Source organism: Bos mutus, chromosome 1, assembly GCF_027580195.1.
Source record: "Bos mutus isolate GX-2022 chromosome 1, NWIPB_WYAK_1.1, whole genome shotgun sequence".
NCBI lineage: Eukaryota > Metazoa > Chordata > Mammalia > Artiodactyla > Bovidae > Bos > Bos mutus.
In genome coordinates, this window is record NC_091617.1 from 43,398,465 (window position 1) to 43,414,276 (window position 15,812).

The 15,812-nt window shown below is 41.2% G+C and overlaps 2 protein-coding genes across 7 annotated transcripts in view; one reads left to right on the forward strand and one right to left on the reverse strand.

Annotated features, from left to right (window-relative positions):
- FILIP1L (filamin A interacting protein 1 like) overlaps window positions 1-6,055 on the reverse strand; it is a 306,431-nt gene extending 300,376 nt beyond the window's left edge. For 2 of the 3 annotated variants that reach the window (XM_014478556.2, XM_070368270.1), the window contains exon 1: window positions 5,616-6,054. The gene's annotated coding sequence lies outside the window, so the exon portion shown is untranslated. Of the gene's footprint in view, window positions 1-5,615 lie in introns of all 3 variants that reach the window. The other variant, XM_070368307.1, reaches the window with a different exon arrangement.
- The window catches only part of CMSS1 (cms1 ribosomal small subunit homolog), a 397,325-nt gene that overhangs the window by 313,317 nt on the left and 68,196 nt on the right, over window positions 1-15,812 (forward strand). For 3 of the 4 annotated variants that reach the window (XM_070368318.1, XM_070368341.1, XM_070368332.1), the window contains exon 2: window positions 5,875-6,033. The exons of the other annotated variant lie outside the window; for it this stretch is intronic. In XM_070368318.1, coding sequence (XP_070224419.1) covers window positions 5,875-6,033 — 159 coding nt within the window. The remainder of the gene's footprint in view (window positions 1-5,874; window positions 6,034-15,812) is intronic. 4 annotated transcript variants of the gene reach the window in all.

The window sequence follows — 15,812 nt, forward strand, 5'->3', positions numbered from 1 at the left end:
AATTCCTCAGTCCCAAATACAACTCAACCAATGATTGTCCTACCTCCTTTATTTTTCCAGAGCTGTATCCAAGCCCCAGATTCCAGCACTTCTGCTTTGTTGAATCTTCTGAAGAGTACAAATAAATCTTTTAAACTAAGAAATTGGGCAACTCTGGCTCAGATTCATAAGTGTGTAGTGGACCATTAGAGATACAAAACTTGAACAGATCAAGAAAGACCTATATAAATTTTGGAGGAATTTACAGATACTTAGCTTAAAAGGTTTGTAAAAGAAATAATTTTTTGTTTTATATTGCCTTCACTTTTGTTTCAACTCTGTCCCTTCAGGGAGTAGGCTGAGTCTTAGAGGAAACCTTTCTCTGATTGTCAAAGTTCAAGTGGTAAATCATTGTTTGACATTGTTAGACCATCATAAATGTCCCTAATATACAAAGATGTCCTTGTCAGCAGTATTCCAAGCATAATAAGTAGAATGTAGGGTTAGATTGCGGAGAAGGCAGTGGCACCCCACTCCAGTACTCTTGCCTGGAAAATCCCATGGGTGGAGGAGCCTGGTAGGCTGCAGTCCATGGGGTCGCAAAGAGTCGGACACGACTGAGCAACTTCACTTTCACTTTTCATTTTCCTGCATTGGAGAAGCAAATGGCAACACACTCCAGTGTTCTTGCCTGGAGAATCCCAGGGACGGGGGAGCCTGGTGGGCTGCCGTCTATGGGGTCGCACAGAGTCGGACACGACTGAAGTGACTTAGCAGCAGTAGCAGCAGGGTTAGATTGAGACTTCTCAAGTGGTTCAGTGGTAAAGAATCCACCTGCTAATGCAGGAGACGCAAGAGATGCAGATTCTTTCCCTGGGTCAGGAAGATCCCCTGGAATAGGAATTGGCAACCCACTCCAGTATTCTTGCCGGGAAAATTCCATGGATAGAGGAACCTGGCAGACTACAGTTTATGGGGTTGCAAGATCTGACTCTTTATGACCCCATAGACTGCAGCACGCCAGGCCTCCCTGTCCATCACCAACTCCCAGAGTTTACTCAAACTCATGTCCATTGAGACAGTGATGCCATCCAACAATCTCATCCTCTGTCGTCCCCTTCTCCTCCCACCTTCAATCTTTCCCGGCATCAGGGTCTTTTCAAATGAGTCAGGTGTTCACATCAGGTGGCCAAAGTATTGGGAGTTTCAGCTTCAGCATCAGTCCTTCCAGTGAATATTCAGGACTGATTTCCTTTAGGATGGACAGGTTGGATCTCCTTGCTGTCCAAGGGACTCTCAATAGTCTTCTCCAACTCCACAGTTCAAAAGCATCAATTCTTCGGCTCTCAGCTTTCTTTATAGTCCAACTCTCACATCCGTACATGACTACTTTAGCCAAATGACTTTATTTATTCTTTCATACTTTTAGCCAAGTTTGCCAAACAAGAATTATAATGGAAAATGCTAGTGATTTTTTTTTAAGTTCAAGTTCTAAATACTTTTAATTTTATTTAAGAAACAAGTCTTGATCTCAATTACAGGATTTTTCTCCCCTAATATGAAGTTATTTTTGCATTGATTGGGGAGAAATACAATAATAAGTTTTTAAACTCTGAACTACTAGCTGCACCTGCTTGGGATCTAAAACTGAAATGGAAAACACAAGGCTTAACCCCACATGCTCCCTGATCAAATGCAAAGGTTCTTAAAATAGCTCTGGGTGAAGATGTTTGGAGCAGCTGAAAACCAAGGAGCTGGTGTCCCTAGTCACAACCTGGCAGTTAATACCGTGGCTCAGAGGCAGCTGCCTCTGTCTCTTTCTGTCTCAAGGCCTGGAGCAGCAGCTCCTAGAAGAAGCACAGAAGCAGCCTCTGCTTTACCCACATTCCTGTCCTCCCTAAACTCTACTTTTCTAGTCAGAAGATTGTCCCTGGATCCGTCAAGGGGATCTGAGACATTCTGTCCAAGCCACTAGAGCAAAGTATTGGGTTGGCCAAGAAATTTGTTCGGGTTTTTCCGTAAGATGTTATGAGAAAACCCAAATAAACTTTCTGGCCAACCCAATAGCTAAACACCTCCAAACAATTACAATAAACCTTAAATAGGTACACGATAAATTCCAGGGAAAAAATGTAAGGAAGAAATAAAGTGCATTTGACTGATCATAGCTAGTAGTAACAGAGAATACTAGCTATGAGTGGTACCCTACACCCTGTTATCTTCAGTATCCCAGTTGCCAGCAGATCAGTTTACTCTCTTGAAATCCACCAGGGAGACCTTCACTCAGGACTGCTCTGTTCAGCTCTGCCTATCTTGATAGAGCTCTCAGTTAACTCATATGTCTCAGTTGATACAGCTGTCAGCTTACCATTTTCCCCCATAATTTTGTCCTGTGATATTTTCACTTACCATTGATAAACTGCTTCTCTCAAGGGCCCACTTATGCATCCACCAGTAGCAGAATCTGGGCTGGGTGGACAATTGGTCTAATCTGATCTGATGGCTTTTTATGTTGCCAGACTTTTGGCACTAACCAGCGGTTTAAAATTCTATTGGCATTCACATGTAGATGAGTATACTATTATACTATCCTGTTCCCATCATAAAAAGAAGAAAAAAGCAGTAGCTTATATCTTGTTTAGAAACTACACTATTTTGAGGGCCAGAGGAAAGAACTGTTGGGTGAGTGTAAAAGGGAGGTAAAGGCAGGAAGACAATGGGGTGTGGGAAGGCCTGAAACTCTCCCATTGGCAGCTTCCAGTTGGCCACCACCACCTTCAACCAGTGCTCGGAACTGTGAGTATTCATGCTGAAAACTCAGAATTTTTCTAGACTTCGTTTGAGAAATTATTTAAGGAGACTGCATTAGAGAGAACATTAGCTGGGCTGGTTCCTTAAAAGTCTAAAACCTGGTTTTTCCATCGGCTGAACAGGGAATAATACTTGCATTTCCTATCATGCAGGGTCACCTTGGGATCAAGTGAGTGACTGATACTCGAATTGTGTAAACAGTGTAGGACACCTCCCAGGCATAAAACGACCCCATGGTTACGAATACCGCCATTGTACAAAGTTGCCTCAACCGCAGCGAGAAGCGCAGCACTGCCACTCTTTCTGCTGTAGCCTCCGGTGACTGACTGTCTTTGTCAGACAAATTAGACAGAAACGTCTTGAGCTCTCATCAGATTTGAGCCCCAGATAGTCAGGAGGCTATCTAATACAAATTTTGCTCTAATGTCCTCCTTAGAGACATCTTGTCTGACCCAGACTATCAGTATGTGAGCCTTTGTCTGACATCTATAATTTAGAACAGAAATGTTAACATCCCTCAAAGAAGCCTCAAGTAGTTTCAGTAAAATGTATATTCCAATCTGATTATTTGGTCCCTGGAATTCTCTCCCTATCTTGCAGACACTAAATAAACCTTTATAAGTAGGAAAATTTTTTTCTAGTCTTTTTGTTTTAATTAGAAACAAAGGAGAAAACACCATGGTAGGCAACATGAACAGTATTAAGGTTCAAATCACTACTAATTGGCCCCTCTGTGAAGATCTCTATACTCAGAGAATATGGAAACCACTTTTGCTCCATTCACGGCTGTATCTCTGGTAACCCAACATGTAGTAGGCACTCTAAACATTTGTTGAATGAATGAACAAGTGAGCAAACTAATTAAGCCCTTTTGCCATAAAAGTGGTCTACCTAATTATAATGAAACAAAATAAAAAAATTATGTTGTTCTCTGTATGAATGGCTATTAAATGCTGGTGGCCACTTAGTTCTGTCCAAAGGCAAATAAAAGCAATATTTTTTTCTTTAAATGTTTTTTAATGTAACATATTGAAGAGGCAAGGCATGTATTTCAGTAGTAATGAAAATTTTCTTTTACGTTAAGACAAGAATAACATGGACTTTCTTCTGAAGAATACAGGGCCCTTTACTTTTGTTTTTCCCCATCCCTGGAGCTCATCCCCATTGCTCCTGAACTCTTGGCACATTACAGCATCTATCCCATACAATAGGTAAATGGATCATCATTTTGAAACCACAATAAAGTATCTGTATCTCCAGTGACAATGCCAGTACCTAAGACCAATTCTTGGCTAACAAATTTTTTTATTGAACAACAGTTTAAATGAAAAAAGAAAACTACATACAAACTTTAACAGAATCTAAACTCTTTAAGAAAATTTTTTTTACACTTTTTTGTTTATAAGCAATACTTTCTGCATCCTAGAATTTTTATAGAATATTTTTGCATTGGTAATCTTAAGAACCCAAACTCAACATTGCTCTGGGAAGTTATCTGAAAAACTCTTGTAAGCATAGACTTGTCTTGATTGCCCAACGTATTTGTTTTAAAGAAATAGAAATAGCCCATGAATGTTATTGCTGCCTTTAGAAATTTTCAATAGCAAAGAGCTCTTTACGTATTTATACTGGATTTTTAATTAAGTATAATATGAGTTTCATAATAGTGTCAACTGATGACTGTAGAGATGTATTTACTTGGAATATTTGTTTTGGGAGGATAGAAGATTGATGTATTATAAAGTATCATCAAAGGAAAAGTATTTTTAGTTGAAGCAAGAGGAGCATTGCCACAGTTTGGAAACGTTTTCACCAGTAGTACGCCACCCCCTGCCTCCTTAATTACAAGCCTGATGCACACATAGAACATGGTGAATGTAGCTGAGCAGTGTGTGCATTGCATTTCTTGCAGTCCTTCGTAAGACTTGCATAGATATTGAAGAAAGATGTGATCATCAGGTGTAATGAAAAAGAGTGATTGAATATGTCACAAAAATTTTAGCTGAACATGTATCTCTCAAACTGTATCTGTATTCAAAACTATGCATTCACCCTAAACACTGACTAATACTCCCACTGAGCAAGTACAGTGAGCAGAACTTTCTCTGGTATCATTTGGCAGCAATCAGGCTTCATTTCCCATTGACACTGAGGTTTGTTGTGCCATAAATATCCAGTCATGCTTTGGGGTGATAGGTATCTTCCAAGACCTTCCAAAAAACCCCACCTCAAGAATCTGCTTCTCTTCTCTGGCCCCCATTCATCAAATCTTGCCCATTCATCAAATCTTTAGCACCAAAGAAATATGAACAAAAGGAAACGAAAAGGAATACCTCTAAGTTGCCATTTTAAGATGTTAATTTCTTCTGTCTTTCCATAAAAAGAAAATGCCTCCTAACCAGTCTAGCCTATCCAATACACTTCTCCATTGATAACCACATTTGGGATGATTTTCAAATTATGCATTGATCATTTACATCAGTTTGCAAAATCAAGCTATTACCAAGCAAAGTCATCCGCCCAAACCATTTAAAAATTTTTGACCATCTGTCTTGCTCTAAAGAGGATAGCAATTTAAAATTTTATTTTGGTCTCCTTTCATATCTCCTGTCAGGATAGTTCCTCTATTTTGCAAGCAGCTCTTCTTCATATTAAAAAAAGTCATCACCCTTCATAAGCCCTTAATCATGCCTAAGATTTACTCTATTCCCTTGCATAATGCCCAGAAGCTCCTGCTCCTGGGGAGCAGTGGGGGCCGTTCCTGGATGTTGGGTATCACAGACACGTCCCCAAAGCCTTTTCTCCGTGGCAGTGGGGACACTTACCTTACCGCGCAGGTGCCTCTGCTTGGTCACACCCGGTGGTCCTCTCTTCTCATCCCCACCAAATCCAACAGTGGAATCCAGGGGCCAACAGCGTTTTCTTCTTTTCTTTTTGGACAGTCTCTCAGTTTTTGTTTTGTGGGCTTCAAAGTCAAGGAGAACTTGCAACCAGGGTCCACTGACAGTTCCGCAGAGGAGAGGCAGTGGGGAGCCCAGTACTGACTGGGCCCAAACACTAAATATAACCCTCCTCCCTCTCCAGGCAGTGTCCTTCATACTCAGAAGGCAGACGACCTGGCTGAATCTCTCACCCCACAGCTTGCCAGCCTCCACAGAAGAAAGGGTCTAACTGGACTGAGGTGCAGAATGAGACCACCCAAGACCCAGGAGCCATCTGCCCAGAGCAGACAAGTAGAGGCAGGTATAGGCTCCGTGAGTGTGTCTGGGTGTGTGTGTGTCTGTGTGTGTGTGTGTCTATGTGTGTGTGTGTTTGCATGCCTGTGCCCAGCAGCTGCTCTCCAGATTAGAAGACACCACTCTTTGGCAGGCAACTCTGAAACCACCCTCTTGGGTGATTTCAAATTTATGTGCTCATCTTGGCTGAGAGAAGAAACCTCCCAGGCACAACCTGGGTCCCCTTCTGTGCCCTGTCACTGCCCCAGATACACTGTGAACCACAACAAACAGCGGTGCCAGCATCTTAAGAACAGATGCCCAGATGGATGTTAGACTGCACCTCATTTTGTACCCTGCAGCCAAGAACTGATGCAAGCCCTGTTTGAGATTTAAGTAATAAGGGCATGCCCTCTTCTTTGACAGTCGTGACCCAAGGCACTGCAGAGACTTGCTATTATTAACGCTGTGTTGAACTTTAACTTGAATGCCTGCCTGTTCCATTCAGTGTCATATGAGACATGAGGGCAAAATGCTGAGGAAACTTAAGAGCAACATTCAAATGTATGATGATATTTATTATGATTAATCAAGGTTTTTGTTTTGTGTTATGCAATGTTAAGAAAAATCTCATACTTTGTTAAAATGTGTTAGTTTTCTCTAAGTGCTATCACTTAATCTGATTGGTGGGGAGGGGCAGGAGGAAGGAGCTTGTTCATTTCTTTAGCAAGTACATACTTCCTCACCAGTTAGGTATCAGGTCCTCTGCCAGGCAGACTCACCACTAGCCAGGTGCTCCATTCTGTGTATTATTTTACATAACCATCACAGCATCCCTTTAAGTTAGTCCTGTGCGTGCATGCTAAGTTGCTTCAGTCATGTCCCTATGGACTGTAGCCCACCAGACTCTTCTGTCCAGACAAGATTACTGGAGTGGGTTGCCATGCCCTCCTCCAGGGGATCATCCAGACACAGAGATCGAACCTGCGTCTCTTATGTCTCCTACATTGGCAGACGGGTTCTTTATCACTAGCGCCATCTGGGAAGACCAAACTGGTCTTGAATTGGTGATCAAATAAGAAAACCAAAGCTCACAATAATTAACTTCCCTACAGTCTCCTGGATGATAAACATCAGACTTGGAATTCAAACTTCCATCTGAGTCGCACTGAAACCCATGCTGTTTATTTTTAGCTATTATCATTGAAATAATTTCAAACTTACAGAAAAGATACATGAATAGTAAAGCATTCCTGTATACTCTTCACTCAGGTTCTCCAAATTTTAGCATTTTGCCACATTTGCTGTCTCTCTCCCTTTTTTCCTCTAATCTCCCTCTACCCACCTATCTCCTTGTGTTTATATGTGTGTGTATGTTTTTCTGAATCAACTTGTGTGCTTCAGTGTTATTATCCTAAAAGCAAGTACACTTTTCTACATAACTATTATATGACTATCAAATTCAGTATATTAATATTGATACCATTTTATTTTCTAATCCATAGTCCCCATTCAACTTTTTACCAACTGTCTCAATAGTATTATTTGCAGAGGGAAATTTTATTTTTTCATTTGTTCCAGGATTATGTGTGTTTCAGTCTTTGGTGACGACGTTTTTAAAGAGTTGTCTGAGGAGACTATACAAATAGCTGAGGAAAGAAGAGAAGCTATAGACAAAGGAGAAAGGGAAAGATATACCCAACTGAAGGCAGACTTTCAGAGAACACCAAGGAGAGATAGATAACAAGCCCTTCTTAAATGAACAATGCAAAGAAATTTAGTTCCATTCAGTTCAGTTCATTTTAGTTGCTCAGTCATATCCAACTCTTTCAGACCCCATGGACTGCAGCACACCAGGCCTTTCTGTCCATCACTAACTCCTGGAGCCTACTCGAACTCATGTCCATTGAGCCAGTGATGCCATCCAACCATCTCATCCTCTGTCGTCCCCTTTTCTTCCTGCCTTCAATCTTTCCCAGCATCAGGGTCTTTTCAAATGAGTCAGTTCTTCGCATCAGGTGACCAAAGTATTGGAGTTTCAGCTCAACATCAATCCTTCCAATGAATATTCAGGACTGATTGCCTTTAGGATGGACTGGTTGGATCTCCCTGAAGTCCAAGGCACTCTCAATGGTCTTCTCCAACACCACGGTTCAAAAGCATCAATTTTTCAGGGCTCAGTTTTCTTTATAGTCCAACTCTTACATCCATACATGACTAGTGGAAAAACCATAGCTTTAACTAGACGGACCTTTGTTGGCAAAGTAATGTCTCTGCTTTTTAATGTGCTATCTAGGTTGGTCATAGCTTTTCTTCCAAGGAGCAAGCGTCTTTTAATTTCATAGCTACAGTCACCATCTGCAGTGATTTTGGAGCCCCCAAAAATAAAGTCTGACACTGTTTCCACTGTTTCCCCGACTATTTGCCATAAAGTGATGGAATTGGATGCCATGGTCTTAGTTTTCTGAATGTTGAGTTTTAAGCCAACTGTTTCACTCTCCTCTTTCACTTTCATCAAGAAGCTCTTTAGTTCTTCACTTTCTGCCATAAGGGTGGTATCATCTGCATATCTGAAGTTATTGGTATTTCTCCCAGCAATCTTGATTCCAGCTTGTGCTTCATCCAGTCCAACATTTCTTATGATACTCCATATATAAGTTAAATAAGCAAGGTGACAATACAACCTTGACATACTCCTTTCCCGATTTGGAACCAGTCTGATGTTCCATGTCCAGTTCTAACTGTTGCTTCTTGACCTGCATACAGATTTCTCAGGAGGCAGGTCAGGTGGTCTGGTATTCCCATCTCTTGTAGAATTTTCCAGTTTCTTGTTATCCACACAGTCCAAGGCTTTGGCATATTCAATAAAGCAGAAGTAGATGTTTTTCTGGAACTCTCTTGCTTTTTCGATGATCCAACAGATGTTGTCAATTTGATTTCTGGTTCCTCTGCCTTTTCTAAATCCAGCTTGAACACCTGAAAGTTCATAGTTCATGTATCATTGAAGGATGGCATGGAGAATTTTGAGCATTACTTTGCTAGTGTGGCCACCTCATGCAAAAAGCTGACTCATTGGAAAAGACCCTGATGCTGGGAAAGATTGAAGGCAGGAGGAGAAGGGGACGACAGAGGATGAGATGGTTGGATGGCATCACCGACTTAATGGACATGGGTTTGGGTGGACTCGGGGAGTTGGTGATGGACAGGGAGGCCTGGCGTGCTGAGGTTCATGGGGTCGTAAATAGTTGGACACGACTGAGCGACTGAACTGAACTGAACTGAACTGAGGAACCAGAGATCAAATTGCCAACATCTGCTAGATCATTAAAAAAGCAAGAGAGTTCCAGAAAAACATCTATTTCTGCCTTATTGACTACGCCAAAGCCTTTGACTGTGTGGATCACAATAAACTGTGGAAAATTCTGAAAGAGATGGGAATACCAGACCACCTGACCTGCCTCTTGAGAAATCTGTATGCAGGTCAGGAAGCAACAGTTAGAACTGGACATGGAACAACAGACTGGTTCCAAATAGGAAAAGGAGTACATCAAGGCTGTATATTGTCACCCTGCTTATTTAACTTATATGAAGAGTACATCATGAGAAACACTGGGCTGGAGAAACACAAGCTGGAATCAAGATTGCTGGGAGAAATATCAATAACCTCAGATATGCAGATGAAACCACCCTTAAGGCAGAAAGTGAAGAGGAACTAAAAAGCCTCTTGATGAAAGTGAAAGAGGAGAGTGAAAAAGTTGGCTTAAAGCTCAACATTCAGAAAACCAAGATCATGGCATCTGGTCCCATCACTTCATGGCAAATAGATGGGGAAACAGTTTCAGACTATTTTGGGGGGCTCCAAAATCACTGCAGATGGTCACTGCAGCCATTAAATTAAAAGATACTTACTCCTTGGAAGGAAAGTTATGACCAACCTAGACAGCATATTAAAAAGCAGAGACATTACTTTGCCAACAAAAGTCTGTCTACTCAAGGCTATGGTTTTTCCTGTGGTCATGTATGGATGTGAGAGTTGGACTATGAAGAAAGCTGAGCATTGAAGAATTGATGCTTTTGAACTGTGGTGTAGAAGACCCTTGAGAGTCCCTTGGACTCAAAGAGATCCAACCAGTCCATTCTGAAGGAGATCAGTCCTGAGTGTTCCTTGGAAGGACTGATGTTGAAACTGAAACTCCAATACTTTGGCCACCTGATTCGAAGAACCGACTCATTGGAAAAGACCCTGATGCTGGGAAAGATTGAAGGCAGGAGGAGAAGAAGATGACAGAGGATGAGATGGCTGGATGGCATTACCTACTGAATGGACATGAGTTTGAGTGAACTCCGGGAGTTGGTGACGGTCAGAGAGGCCTGGTGTGCTGTGGTCCATGGGGTCACAAAGAGTCAGACATGACTGAGCAACTGAACTGAACTTGCTAGAGTGTAAGATGAGTGCAATTGTGCAGTAGTTTGAGCATTCTTTGGCATTGCCTTTCTTTGGGATTGGAATGAAAACTGACCTTTTCCAGTCCTGTGGCCATTCTGAGTTTTCCAAATTTGCTGGCATATTGAGTGCAGCACTTTCACAGCATCATCTTTTAGGATTTGAAATAGCTCAACTGGAATTCCATCACCTTCAGTAGCTTTGTTCTTAGGGATGCTTCCTAAGGCCCACTTGACTTCGCATTCCAGGGTGTCTGGCTCTATGTAAGTGATCACACCATCATGATCAGTGCAAGAATATGCAAATTGCAAAGTGCAAAGAAATAGAAGAAAACAATAGAATTGGAAAGATTAGAGCTCTTTTGAAGAAACTTGAAGCTATCAAAGGAACATTTCATGCAGGATGGGTGTGATAAGACAGAAACAGTAAGAACCTAATAGAAGCAGAAAAAATTAAGAAGAAGTGGCAAGAATACACAGAACTATACAAAAACAAAGGTCTTAATGACCCGGAATACCACCTTTTTTTTTATTATACTTAATAGTAGCATTTTGTGGCAATGCTATGTTAAGCATTTTGTGTTACTTAACTTAATTCACAGCAACCCTGTGGGAGAAATAGTGTTTTTTATCCACATTACAGATGGAGGAACTCACATTTGGAAATATTATTAATGAGTAACCTTTCTAATATACTAAGGTAATTAGTGAGAGATCTGAAATTTGAATTTAGATTAATCTGACTCCAGAGCCCCAGTTCTAAACACCTGGGCTATATGAGAACCAATAAAGTGTAAATTATCCACTAAGATGTATTGCAGGAGGAGTCATGATTTACCAAAACTTGACTACAAACCCTCCTATATTAACTGCTAGCTACATGTGGCTGATTAGTACAAGAAACTTGGCTAATCCAAATTGACATGTGCTGTAGTTGTGAAATACACACTGAATTTCAGGTACTTCTTGGAAAAAAGAATAGAAAATATCTCATTAATTATTTTTATATTGACTATGTTGAAATTTAATACTTTGGATATATTGAGTTAAATAAAACACATTAAAATTATCTTTATCTTCACTATAGCCAAAAAAGTAGAAACAACTCAAATGTCTAACAACAGATGAGTAGATAAACAAAATGCAGTGTATGCCTATAGTAGAATATTATTCAGTCTTTAAAAAAGAATGGAAATCTGATGTATGCTAAAATATTGATGAAACTTGATGACAAATCTAAGTGAAATAAGCCAGACAAAAGAACAAATACTGTCTGATTCTGCTTGTATAAGGTACCTGCCTGCCTGCCTGCTAAGTCGCTTCAGTCATGTCCGACTCTGTGCGACCCCATAGACGGCAGCCCACCAGGCTCCCCCGTCCCTGGGATCCTCCAGGCAAGAACACTGGAGTGGGTTGCCATTTCCTTCTCCAATGCATGAAAGTGAAAAGTGGAAGTGAAGTCACTCAGTCGTGTCCGACTCCTAGCAACCCCATGGACCGCAGCCTACTAGGCTCCTCCGTCCATGGGATTTTCCAGGCAAGAGTACTGGAGTGGGGTGCCATTGCCTTCTCCATAAGGTACTTAGAATAGTGAAATTCATAGAGATAGAAAGTAAAGTAAGGTTACCAAGGGCTGGGGGTTAGGGATAGGAAGTTATAATTTCACAGGTATGGAGTTTCTGTTGGGATGATAGGAAAATTCTGGAAATGGATAGTAATGGTGGTTGCACAACAGTGTGAATGTATATACTTAATACCATTGAATTTTACATTCAAAAATGGTCGACAGTAAATTCTTATTTATATTTTACCATAGTTTTAAAAATTGTTTTTACCATTTTTTTTTTTTTTTACTTTTTTATGAGACTACTAAAAAATTTAACATTACATAGGTGGCTTATATCTCTGTCAGACAGCACTACTATAGTACTGTATTTACGAATACAAAGAAGTAAATTCCTTATCAGTCTTTCCCTTTTCACATGGCATATTGAAGAGATTCTGGTATACCGCCATGGGCCTGAATCAGACTTTTCACTGTTTTGTTCACTCACCTTTGAAAAAGGTAAAGGACAGCTTTTCACTTAAAGTTATACTAATAAGATATACTTTTGAGATACAAGCAACTTTATGAGACAAGTAACCATGTGTTGTTTTAATAATTTCTTATTTTCCTTTTGCACAGTATCCACTAGGCCTCTTTCCAGAACTGATATAATTGTCTCTGCTTGGTGGCTAAGCCAGTAAAGAAGCTGCCTGCAATGCAGGAGACCTGAGTTCACCCCCTGAGTTGGGAAGATCCCCTGGAGTTGGGAATGGCAGCCCACTCCAGTATTCTTGCCTGGAGAATCCCATGGACTAAGTAAGGAGCCTGACAGGCTACAGTCCATGGGGTCACCAAGAGTCAGACATGACTGAGTGACTAACACTTCGACTTTTCACTTTATGTATACCCTGAAATATAATTGTCATAAATTCCATCATGATTAAAGTTTCTTTGGGTCCATGGAATTAATATTAGTCTGACCATTAAAGTTTGAAAACTGGGTCTCAAGACAGTCATTCTCTCCCCTTCCTGTAGCCCTCCTATCACAGTGTCGACCGCCAATGGGTATCTGCAGGGGAGGAGGGAACGGAAAGCTGGGCAGACTCGTAGTTCTGTGATGGAACAGACAGCTGATGGAATTGTGAGGACGTAACCAGAACAGATTCTCTAAAGGGTCGTATTTCTGTCTACTCATAGGTAACCAAACAACCAAGTAAAGAAGGGAAATAGCAGGGGAAAGTATCCCTTATCTTTTAGTGGTCATTTTTTTTCACTGATCCTGAGCTTCAATTTCGCCCTTTGTGAAGGTTCTGGACTGAAAGATCTTGGTTCTGCTGCTAAGGCGCTTCAGTCATGTCTGACTCTGTGTGACCCCATAGACGGCAGCCCACCAGGCTCTGCCATCCCTGGGATTCTCCAGGCAAGAACACTGGAGTGGGTTGCCATTTTCTTCTTCAATGCATGAAAAGTGAAAAGTGAAAGTGAAGTCGCTCAGTTGTGTCCGACTCTATGCGACCCCATAGATAGCAGCCTACCAGGCTTCTCTGTCCGTGGGATTTTCCAGGCAAGAGTACTGGAATGGGGTGCCATTGCCTTCTCTGGATCTTGGTTCTAGTTAAGCAACTAATATTCCATGAACCTGTCAACTAATGACCTGAAAATGATCCAGGAAAACACTAATGCTATGTATGCTTTTTGCTTAACTCTTACTAATAGTTATCACTGTGGATGTCTGCATTGAGAGATGTATCAGTATCAGTTCTTAAAAATATAGTCAGATTTAAACTCATTTTAAACTGTTTGTCCTTTTTTGTCTGTTTATTTCTGTGAACTGTGAAAAGAAGTGCAGGAGTCTCAGCAGCAGAGCTGGATCACTGGGTGTCCGAGACAGTGTTCCCTGGGCATGCCTCACATCATGCTGACTCACATTCCAGACCCTTCCTTCCCACTGTCCTCTCCCGGCCCACAGGGATTATGTTCCTCCCTGGTACTCCCAAGGCACCCAGAGCTTAACTGTACCTTACCCTCAATCCCAGTTTAATTGCAACTTCCAGCACACTTGTCTCTCCCCCTCTGCATCTGGGAGTTCTTAGAGCAGAGAGCACCTTCTAACACCGTAGCCCCAACCCTGAGCACAAAGTCAGAGCTCAGTAAATATGTACTGTATGGAGGCAGGATCACTGGCCATTCTAGTGCATAGAGGAAGAAGCAAGCTTCAAGTAAAGCAGCTGTAGAATAGTGTCTCAGTGAGCTGAAAGGTCACGAAAGAAGAACGCTCACATATTAAACCTATCAATCAGTCATTTTTAAATTCCAGGCTTTTAAAATTTTTCCTAGTAAACATTTACCAGCAGAGAAATTGACAGATTTAAATCTCACATATTATCCTTTCTTTCCTCTTCCCTAAGGGTTGGATTAATGACTTATATGTAAAAATAAAAGGTCTGTATAACATGTATAACTGATTCACTTTGCTCTACACTTGAAACTAACACAGCATTGTATAGCAACTATGCTATGCTAAGCTATGCTAAGTCACTTCAGTCGTGTCCGACTCTGTGTGACCCCATAGACGGCAGCCCACCAGGCTCCCCCGTCCCTGGGATTCTCCAGGCAAGAACACTGGAGTGGGTTGCCATTTCCTTCTCCAATGAATGAAAGTGAGAAGTGAAAGTGAAGTCGCTCAGTCGTGTCCAACTCTTAGCGACCCCATGGACCGCAGCCCACCAGGCTCCTCCATCCATGGGATTTTCCAGGCAAGAGTACTGGAGTGGGGTGCCATTGCCTCCAGTTTAAAAAAAAAAAAAAAAGAGGTGGAAAAAAAGTTCTGGATAATCCACAAAACAGAAAAGTACCTCCAGGTAAACAGGTCTGTTTAGGAAAATCTGGTACAGTGAAGGGCAGCTCTCTCTTTTGAAGGCCACCTGTAGACAGTGTTCTAGAATTATACGTATTTTAGGGTTTCACATTTTTCTAAAGTGAGAATGATGCTAACAGGTTAACTTTTTTTAAAAGATGAGGAAAATATACTTTTGACTTCGGAATGTTGTTGTTACCAACAATTTGTACTTTTCGGTTTCCAGGTGCTATTTCTTCATATATTTCAGAAATTCCAAAGTATCAGGTGACAGCTGTCTTAGCGCTAAGGCATTCCTCAAGTGTCCTACTTCAGTGTCGTTCTGTACTATTTCTCTCTCGGCAGAGCTGTATCATCACTCAGAAGCCTTGTTTATGCATATCGCTGCATTGCTATCTTCACTTCTACATCCCCATTACTTTTCCAAATGGATACTAGTTCTCCCAAAACTAGAGGAAAAAGGAGAGAATTCCAGCAACATCTCAAACTGAATCAATGTTTTCTCCTTGACTAGAAAGTTCCTTTGTGAACAGGAAAAATACATGAGTTAGAAGAATTTCTCCTCTCTCAGCCCTTCTTCTCTTGACAATGTTGTTTTAATCTAGTCTTGTTTTTCCTTTCTAATGACACATCTTACAAAGACATGTTATATCAGCAAAAAGTTGATTCCTTTTTCAGCTCAAATCTTGGCTTAGTAACTTTTGTCTTTAATAGCCAGTTATACAAGTATAAGCACACCATTTTTAGCTCACTTCCACAGATATTTACTGAGTGCCCGCAATATACCATGCAAAACTCAGACTGTAGTAGGAGAGACACTCATCACAATTATAATTTTGATGGGCTGTGCATTGTAATATAGGGCTTAACATAATGCTGTCTGAGTCTACTCAAACTGCAGGTCGGGGAAGCTGCACGGGGCGGAGGTGGGGTGGAAATATTTGAACCGAACGCCCTGGGG